Source organism: Buceros rhinoceros, unplaced genomic scaffold, assembly GCF_000710305.1.
Source record: "Buceros rhinoceros silvestris isolate BGI_N320 unplaced genomic scaffold, ASM71030v1 scaffold17384, whole genome shotgun sequence".
NCBI classification, from domain to species: Eukaryota; Metazoa; Chordata; class Aves; order Bucerotiformes; family Bucerotidae; genus Buceros; species Buceros rhinoceros.
In genome coordinates, this window is record NW_010406723.1 from 24,319 (window position 1) to 34,503 (window position 10,185).

The following is a 10,185-nucleotide window of genomic DNA, read 5'->3' on the forward strand; positions in this document are numbered from 1 at the left end:
AAGAGTCTGAGCTACTGGCCACCAGGCAGGACCTTAAGGTACTTAGTCATTTTAATGTCACATGTTTATATCCATGTTGAAGACCAAGAGACAGTGCAAGAACTATATAGGTGGAAAAAAGCTCTTCTGCTAAATACAGGATTTAGTGATGTTCAGTCCCTTCCTCTGGGAAAAAGGACATCCTGAAATTAATTTAATGCCAAGAGTAATTGCCACTTTACCTGAAATACCCTTTCATTTGTGCAGCAGCAAAGTGAAAGATTATTTGGTTTTGGATTCTTTTAAAAGTTAGTTTTTCATGTTGCCTTTTTTTTTTGTTACCTATTGTAGCTTTCAGCTATTTTAAATGGCATAGCTAATTAGAGCTAGGTCTCTGCCAGCATGTGAGTAACTGCTATCTTCTAGATGATTTAACTACAGTTTTTGTTGTCAGTCTTTTGTGATGTCCTTGCCCCTTCTGCTTCTTCCTGGCTGACTGCAGATGTTCAGAGATGTCAAATTAACAGAAAGAGTACGTTTAGGGACATGCATGGAATACGCGTGTCTGAACTTAGTCCTTGAAGATTTTGCTATTCCTAAGCTGAATTTATCTGATTTAGTGTTAAGGTGTGGTGTCTTCAAAGAGGTATTGGTGGGAGTTGAGTCAGTCAGCAAAGGTGGTTTTTGTCTGGGTTTTTTTTCTGTCCCCTTCCTTCCTGTCAGTGCTAAGACAATGCTCTAGTTAGTCCCAGGACATACTGTGCTGCAGAGACTTGCTGTCTACTGGCAAGATGTGTAGCTTTGGCACTTTTCACTTCACATGAAACCCGCTGCAGCTTTGTCTGTCTGACACTGTTCTAGGCTGAAGTTTAGGGAGAGAAATAGGCACTTCAGGAGAACAGATTATCTGATCTATTTTAGATGTCAGCTTCTGTTTGATTTGTTATGTATAAAGCGAGCCTTTGGTGACTGTTTAGATTTCATCGCTCCCTTTCACCTGTTCCAGTGGAGGCCTTGCAGTCTCACCACTGCAATCGTTAAAGGTCTCGTGGCTGTTTCAGATAGGCCCATGTGAGCTGTGGAGCCCTAGCTGAAACAGAAATAGGTCTTTTACATATGGGCCATTGGATTTTTATTAATCTTGCTCCTCTGTAGCATTAGATTACCTGCCACGTTTCCCTGCAAGTTACAGAAGCTTTACTTTCGGTGCAACTTGATTGAATCACGTGTTAAATAGTGAAGAACTTCAGCAGGGTTAACAAGCAATAGTGGTTTAAACATACACTTTCTTATGGTTAGTTGCTATAGCACACCTACTGCTCTGAGTTAATTTTCTGCAATGCATTTAGATCAACATTTGATAATGCAGTGACCTGTAAAAATATTGAACGTGCTCAGTAACTGAGGGGTTTTGTACAGTTTTCATTTAAGTATCACTTGTTACAAAAATAGCTCTGAATAGTAGTATTAAACCAGCTTGATGACATCAGTTGTGGCAAGTGTAAAATAGAACCGTAGATGTCACACATGGTTTTAAACCTGAGTGGGGCTGGTAGAAAAAGAGAGAGAGAACATCCAGGCAAAAAAGTAAACTGAGGTGCTGGCAATGGGAAAACAAGATTGTCAAGATGAGCAGTCAGGTAACTTGATTTATTTTGTCAGGCTCTAGGGAGTCTGAGGAAGATTTGAATCCTCAGTACTGAAGTGATATACCAACTTGGAGGCTGTTTGCTTGATTTTAAAACTTAAAAACTGTATTAACTAAGGTTAGTGAGATCTGCTTGTCACCACTCTTTTCTGTAAAATGTAGAAGAGTGAAAAGTTGAAGAGCCGATCTTTAGCTGTGGATGTGCTGCCTCATTGCACTGTTAACCTGAAGAACCGGTGATAATGTGTGTTAGAAAACCACAAAGGAAAAAGTGCATTCATAAAGCCTCAGCTTGATAATGTTAGTCTTGAGAGCTGAATATCAAAATGCCACTCAGAAGAACTTCGTGTTAGAGTTTCACAGTCCAATTCAAAGTCAGTTGTCTGGATTATGTTCTGCCTTGGGGGTGAGTTCCTTAAGTAGATAATGTGAGCCAGAGCTCTGGATTTTGATTAAAGTTTGGAACTGAAGCTGGTGGGTGGGCTGGGATTCAGGTTGGTCTTAATCTTATTACTAGGTAATAGCAGTAGTTTTTGAAACTTGTATGTAAGGTGAGCTTGTGTGTCTTTCAGTGCAGGATTTTTAGCAGAGGTGCGAACTCCCCGCGCAGCTGTGTTGGGTCAGCGCGATTGGAAGCCCAGCGTGGTCCTGGACAAGGCACGGCCAGGCGCTGTCCTGAGATCCTGGCAGTGCTAGGTTTTCTTTAGTTAAAAACACTGCAAGGGGAAACTTAAATATTCTGACATGGTGTGGCACCACGCTGTTGGAGAGGCCAGGGTTTCAGGGGTGGGGATAGATCACCGGCGGCTGTGCAGCGTGTGGGTGATGGGAGTAGAGTGGCTGGGAGGGGATGGCGGCAGCTGCGCCGTACACAGAGCACCATCTGCTGGCGTCCCTTCGGAATGTCACTGCGGGCATCGCTGGCTCCTCTCTGGCTGGGAGGCTGGCATGTGCTTGTAAAAGCTATAGTTTTTGATAAAAAAAGCATACACGTAGCATAAAAAGAATATTAAATATTTTTTGTATATGTGTATATGCACATATCATCATCATCATGGCTTTGCAAACGAAGATCTGGGAAGGGCTTTTCCCACGCTCACTGCAAGCAATGAGTGCACCCCTCAAGCCTGCACGGTATTTTTTAGGTGAAGCACCAGCGTGTGCAGAACTGGCTCTACCCTTTAAAAAAGTGTGCAGAACTGGCTCCACCCTTTACACCTGAGGTTCATCTGCCAGGGCCTAGTGAGCTTGGACAGTGATAGCGAAGTCCTTGGGTCATAGGTTTGTTTAGAGTGTCCTTCTCTTAGATGGATGCTTTACAAGGCTAAACGAGCTCCATCTGCTCGGGTTTGGAGTCAGAGTTGTCCTTCTCCTAGGATGGCTGCCTGAAGGCTAGTGAGCCCATCCTGCCCGTGGACACACTTTGTCTGACCCTTCAGCCGAGACCTGTCTGGCCTGGGAGACCCTACTGGCGGCATATGCCACCACCAGCACAGCTCTCAACCTCACGAGGGCATGCAAGCTCCTTCCCCACGGCAAGGGGGTGCCCGTGAAAGAGTCGCTGCTCTACCTCTGGACATCACAGACCCGGGCACGGGGTGGATGGGGCCTGCCAAGAACGGGAGTCCTGGAGGGGAATGCACATATATGTGTGCATATACAATATATAAGCATTTTTATATACACTCATGAAGTATTTAATTTTTTTATGGAAAAGGCATTTTTTATATATAAGAGTTAATAAAAATAAAGAGCTGTTATTTTTGCCTTGATTTGGAGTTAGTGCAAACAAACTTTGTGTGAATCCTGCTCTCCTGAGCTCTGCCAAATATCCTTCAGTCTTGGCATTTGTGCTTTTTGTAGTCAGTCCTGGTTTCCTCTCTGTACTCAGAAGAATGTTTCTTTGCCTCCAATATTGGCATTGCTGTCAGTGTATCTTCAGTGAATGTTCTGGGACAATATTAGTGCTGCCAAACCTCAGGTCTGTAAGTCAGGAGCCCAAGCTGCCTACAGTCAGTCTAACCCTTCTTCTCGGAAGTGAAGAGAGATCAAGTTAGCATCTGTGAATAATTGCTTGTCTCTCCTCGTGAACTGGAATCAGGGAGCACACAGACTAACATGCTAATTTATGTACTTCACTTAGGAGGAATAAATCCAGCTGGCGCTATAATTTGCACTGCAGCCCAGGTTGTAGTGAATCAGACTGTGATATCTTCTAGTATTTTATTTATTTATTTATTTAAACTCTGTACCAGTCATTCTAGTGTTTGTTTTTATTTACAAAAATAAGAACAGATTGGCATCTTAGTTCTGTACCTTTTCCTTGCATTTGGTTTTGTCTGTCATCCTAAAGAGTAATCATGGCTGAGGGTATCTTGTTGGGAGAACATCTGTAATATCTTGGGAGCAATAGCAAAACTGAATGGTAGTTAAATAAAGTAAATGGCATCAGATGTTTTGAGAGGTGATTCTCTGTTAAAGATATGAACTCCTCAGCAGTCTGAAAGAATCAGGCTAAATTATGGTCTCAGTGGAGACTGGGCCAATAGCAAGGGTAAGAACTGGAATGTTTAAACGTGTACCAGAAGATTTCTGCTTATTTCCAAAGGGTGCTGTGAGGAACTTCTGAACAAAGCAGAAAGGCAGGCATAAATAGATAAAAGGTTAATTTACTGTTAAAGTTATATTGAATGGTTTCCCAGCTATCCCCATCATCATTAATCCCAGCACAATTCAGAGGCACTTATATATGTAAGCTACAGTATGTGAAGTTGTATGCAAAATTCCAAGTGTCCAAGTATTACAGACTACTGGATTATAGAAATGTTTGTGCATAACACAGTGCAGAATAAGCTGAATACTGTCTCCCCTTGTATGAACATTTACATTGTCTTAGTCTAGGTATAGATGCAATAGACTGGATAACCTGTCCAGTGTAGACATGTTGGGAGAGGGGTTGAGGGAGGAGTATTCCCTACATGAGGCTTTTAATTTGGATGTCATTATCCACTTCATCAAATGTTATCATCTTGTGCTAACAAATTGGAATTAACCACATTTCTTCTACTGGAAAGAAATTTGAAGAAAAGCTGTGGCTTCATTATGTTTCTTTCTGAAATTGCAGAGGCTATTGTTTTTTCCTGTGAAGATGTTATGTCATGATGCTACACTTCTCATCCTTTATCATTGTTAGGAAAATATGGTACTCCACTGCTCATAGTGGAGCAGAGAGGGATAGTTTTACTTTCTGGAAGATCCATGCTGTTGAAAACTTGAAATTGCAAAAGCACCTCCTGTTTTGCTTAAAAAAATTGCAGAGTTAACATTTCACAAAGTGTTCAGCACTAAGCTCTTAATAGCTCAGAAAGTAAGTAAAATAAATTGTCTGCCAATTAATTTTAAAAGCCAGTGTGAGCCTTTTAAAAACCACTGGGGTTGTTGAAAATGCTATTGAATCAGCAGTATTCCATCACTGGTGTTTCAAACTAAGTCTGACTCTAAAAGCAAAATACTATAGACATTACAACTGAGGGTTAGGAGATATCAAAAATCAATTTGTTTTTAAATCAGCATGGGAGTGGCTAAAGTATATGCATAATTAAGTGGAATCAGAGTTGTGCTTATTCCTTTTAAAATCACTAACCTTCAACAAGAGGTTGATTAGGATTTAAGGAAGAGCTTAAAAATATTTTCTTTATCTTGAAAGAAGGTACTGTTGCATTGAAGGTAATAAACATATTATTGATAATGAATCTCCTCACCTTATATTCTGTATCTTAGCATTCTCAAAAATTTCCATAAAATGCTGATAATTTTGGAGGAATAGAGGATGATTTTGGTATTTTTCTTTTTCATTGGTTCTTTGTGAAGGAACGTGTTTCTAAGTGGAGCTAGTACTTGCCTAAACTGAAGGCTTTAAAAAAGGATAAACTCCAGAATGCTAACTCAAGAAGAGTTAGTGTAGCAAAGTTCGTCTTTGCTATAAGCAAATAGAATGGCATGCAAATTGACGTGCATGTTTTAGGTTATTTCTTGGGGTTTTGTGACCTGTTGTAGAGAGAGAAATCCAAGTTCTTTTTTCAGGTAATGGGAGTTGGAGGCAAGTTAAAATATAATCTGTAGTAGATTTTGAATGGAAGTTCAAACGTTGTTTAAGTACTGAGATTGTGAAACATTTTATCCTGTCACTAGCATTTTTAGTTTGTACATCTCACTTTAGTATTTTCAAAAAATTTTAGAATTGTCCTAGCACTAGCTTCATTAAGTCATTGGTAAAAAATAGCTTCACTGCCTCTTAGGTAACAGGTGTCTGGAGTTATAGGACAGCTTGTTTTCCCAGAGAATAAAATAAATTTGTGTGAACAAATTCAAGTTCATTCTCTTTTCATTGGTCACCTTTCATTCTCCGTCTGCTGTTTTGTATGTTTTCACCTTTTCTCTGTGAAAGGATGCAAGTTGGAATATGTACAGTAAGGTATTGCTGCTGGAAATGGCACTGGGGTAGTTTCTTTGTACTTAGGGTAACCTGGTAACGTAGAATTTCTTGTAACTATGCTTTGTCAACATTTGAAGCTAAATGTTGCACGCTAGGTAATGATTTTTTCCATGTGGAAAATGTCTAAGTGAGCATCTGAAGCTCTTATACTGACAGATAATTTGCAGAACTGTCTTTGTAATTAGTCCACAGAAGAAAAACTTGCTCTAGCTCAAGAAGAATTAGTTTCCAGCAGAAATCGAATTGCCAGCAATAACCAGCAGATTCAGGAACTGAAGAAAGCAAAGTCTACACTGGAGCAAGATGCATCAAAGAAGGAGCAGCAGCTGGGCGAGAAGACCAAAATGTTACAGGATCTTCAGAATGACAGGGTAAATGCCTCTGTCTTTTGAAATTGTCACACAGACACACCCTATCCACACAGGCAGCTGTTATTAATTTATCCTGTATCTCTAAAAGAGAGGTATTTGATACATGGCACGGTTGTAGTGCATAGCATCAGCAGTTTTACCGAACTGCTGGTGCAAAGGCTTTTAACAGACAGTTGAAGTGAGTTTGGTTTGAAATAGGCTGTTTATTTGTTCTAAGTGGCTAAAAAGGTGAAAAAATGCTATTAGTTTTAAATCTGGAACTACAAACATGCTGCTAATTGTTTGCACTATGAACTGTGATTAGAGATATGTAGCAGTTGTTTTCCCTTAATTACAAAGCTTCCAACTAGGTTTTGGACCCTGGAAGTTTTGGGGGGTTTTTTTGTTTTTTTTATTTTTTTCTTTTTATTTTGTGAATTTGGAAGAAGTAACTTTTGTAGCACTTTTTTTTTTTTTTTCTCTTCAAGATTTTGAAAGAAAAGGACTTGGCTAATGAAAAATGTAAAACAACGGAACTCCAGGAGATAAGGAGTAGACTTGAAAAAGAAAGTGCCAGGCTGGGTGAAGAGCTTAGAGTCTGCAAGCAAGAATTTGAAAAGGTATATTGAGACAAACTGAGTCTTCATGTGGTTGGTTATCTGCTAAGAAATATGTGCCTACTCAGTAGATGTTATCTAGAATGATTTTACAGAGATGCTTGCTGTAAATATCAGTATTACAGGTAAGGGAACCAAAGCGCAGATTTTGTTGAGGTTCCTGAGCAATGCTGACTTGATCAGTGATAATCCTGGACCACCGGTGCCCAGAGTTCTTGACCAGGTCGACCACATAGCTTATCTTAGCTTCAGGATACGTTGTGTGTCCTGGCTTTTCTTCTGCTCCACTGTAGATTCACTATTCCCGCCCTAGCTAGATTACACAGAAGTGCAGAAAAATGTCCAAAATTGTCATGAATGTGAAGTTTCCCAGATATTCTAGACACATCTGGTACTTCTCAAGGATGCGTGGTAGAGTTGAAACTCCCTTGATGTGCTGTGACTTTTGAAGACTTTTTTAAAAACCACAGTCAGAGAAGAAGCAATGTCAGGAGCCTCTGAAAAGACTGTCTCTCTTCCAAAATCGTAATAATCAAATGGACTCTCTAAAGGGTAAAAGTTTGGAGGCTTTAATTAAATAATTTTTAATCTTCAGTAAAACAAATTATTTCTCGCCACATTTGCTGTATTTAATTTGCTAGTCTTTCTAGAAAAAAGCATTCCTAAAAGGGCATGGGTTTGTGTTTTCCATACAGGAAAACCCAACACAGGGTTTGTGTTTTCCATATTATACTGTTAGTAGTTATATTTGCATCTTTTAAGCAGACAGAGTTCTAGTTGCTGCACAAGTATAAATGAAGGTACAGTCCCAATATGCTAATAAAAAGAAAGTAATGTGGTGTCTTATGAATTTCAGATGTTCTTTTGTTCTCAGTGTTTAGAAAATGGTCTCTCATCTTTAGATAGAAGTCTATATTTTTTGGTTTTGTCAAGCAATCTAGGTCCAGTACTTTCTTGGATTTTGGGGAAAGGTTATTGTAATTCTTGTCATTCCTAAAATCTCTATTCTAAAGAAGAAAATTTATAAAGATGTGTGTAAAATATATGCACACCAATGACAGCTAAATACTCAGACTAGAACAGAAATTGTTTCTTAAAGACTTAAACTTTGTTTCCCAACTCCTACCAAAGAATGGATAGATATGCATCTGCAGGGCATTGCCCTGTCCTCAGGCTATGTTCTCTCACTGTCTTTGGCTTGGTGTTGAGGGTTGAGGGACCGAGGTAACAACTCCTCGAATTCCTTAACGATCCCTTCTGTCTCGCTAGAGACAGGAGGAGTTTAAAGGGGGAAAGAAGAAAGTCACACCTCGGTCTGCGTTCAGGAACCTGAAACAAACTTTTAATAAACAATAAAACCACACAACTATACACTATTATACATATGCACAAACTGAGAAAGGGAAAAAAACACCGAAGAAGAGAGGATTCAGATAACCAGAGTTCTTAACAGCCTTGTTCAAGGTCAGTGCTCTTGGCAGACACCCAGCAGCGAGGTGGGAGTGAAGACTCTGCAGCTGCTTTCAGGCGGAGCGCAGAGTAAAGTTCTTTCCGCGGCGAGACGGAGAAGGGGGAGGAAGAAACCCCGTGCGGCAAATTTAACAGCAGGAAAGCTCTCGGCACGAAACAATAGGGAGTCCGGATATTTCACCCGATTTTTCAGACGGGACTCAGGGCAGTAACAGTTCACAGCCTGTGATCCTCAGTGATCTCTGGGGGTGCAGGCCCTCAGCTCTCAGGCCTAGTCGTTGCTGGGTCGGGCCAGCAGAGTCGCAGGAGCTCTCCCTCCGTAACGCAGTCTGGAGTCCAAGAGAGCAACACTCCCCTGGCCTGCTGCTTTTAGAGGCTCCCGACATAATGTTTCACCTAACCCCCTTAACCAATTAAATGCGGAATTATTGTATTGCATGGAATAATTCTATTTGTCCATTACCCAAAACAAGGAAGTTTTAGCTCAAACCAGGACACTTGGTTTTCATTTGCAATGTGAATTTTGATTTATGGAAAACTGACAACCCATATTAGTCTGTTAATATTTGCATGCTTGGCTGTGTAATTTTATGGAAAATGATTCCTATAAATTCAACTAACTATTCTACTTCAGGATTTTTTATGTTTTATTACAGAAGAACAAGTAAAACGAATATTTAAAACTAAATGTATCATCCTACTTGCTTAAAACATCCGATAGCTATTTATACATTTAAGACTAATGGGAACTAGCTGTCTTCCATCAGTGTTTGTTTTTTACATTGTCATTATGAATCTCTTAACCTCATTATTACAACCAGAGAACAAAGTGAAATAAATTTTAGAATAGACTCTAGAAGACAACAATGGACGTATCTTTTCACGGAACTGTAGAAAATAATCCAAGAGAGCTTCCACTACTGTAGTAGAAACATACATCAAATCTCTTTATTGAAAATGAATAGTCATGGTATACATGTAAGTTTAAAATCTTTGATAATGAAAATCACTGATACTTAGTGCTATAAAATCATCCATTCTTCCAGTTATAAAACTAAAAAGTATTGCCGTCCTCTCCTTGGAAAGACTTATAGTGATTTTGAATTTAAATCATATACACATTCAATGTTGCTACTTTAACTTTGAGCTCTGTGTCCTAACAGGAGGTGGCAAATCTCAAGGATGCAAAACAGCTGTTGATTCAACAGAAATTAGAGCTGCAAGGCAAAATAGATAATATGAATTCAGCTCTGGAACAGGAGAAGAAAACGCATCAAGCTGTCAAAGATCAGCTGAAACAAAGAGAAGAGGAGCTGAAGAAAGAATGTGCTGAAACTGAAGCTAAACTGGTTAGTATTTTAGCGAGTATAAGACTGTTGTTTTGTGAATACGTCTTTGGATTCTTTCAGGGTCAGAGAGGAAGCAAAGAGTTGACTTTAATTTCATGTTACATTAATTTTTAAATGACAAGGTCAGAAATTTTTGAGACATTTAATGGTGTAGAAAAATTCAGTGGGATGACAGCCTTGTCTAATAGAGTTTGGTAATTAAAAGCAGTGATTCAATACTGTACAGTAAGTACAGTAAGATTCTTTGCCTCAATTATTCCCTAGGAAATAGGGAAAG

General features: G+C 39.5%; 1 protein-coding gene across 1 annotated transcript in view; it reads left to right on the forward strand.

Moving 5' to 3' along the window:
* Nucleotides 1-10,185, forward strand: part of EEA1 (early endosome antigen 1) — a gene marked incomplete at its 5' end in the record, with an annotated part of 34,624 nt that overhangs the window by 24,074 nt on the left and 365 nt on the right. Inside the window, 4 exons of the mRNA XM_010134241.1 lie at nucleotides 1-38; nucleotides 6,308-6,493; nucleotides 6,961-7,092; nucleotides 9,723-9,908. Of these exons, the coding sequence (XP_010132543.1) occupies nucleotides 1-38; nucleotides 6,308-6,493; nucleotides 6,961-7,092; nucleotides 9,723-9,908 (542 nt within the window). The remainder of the gene's footprint in view (nucleotides 39-6,307; nucleotides 6,494-6,960; nucleotides 7,093-9,722; nucleotides 9,909-10,185) is intronic.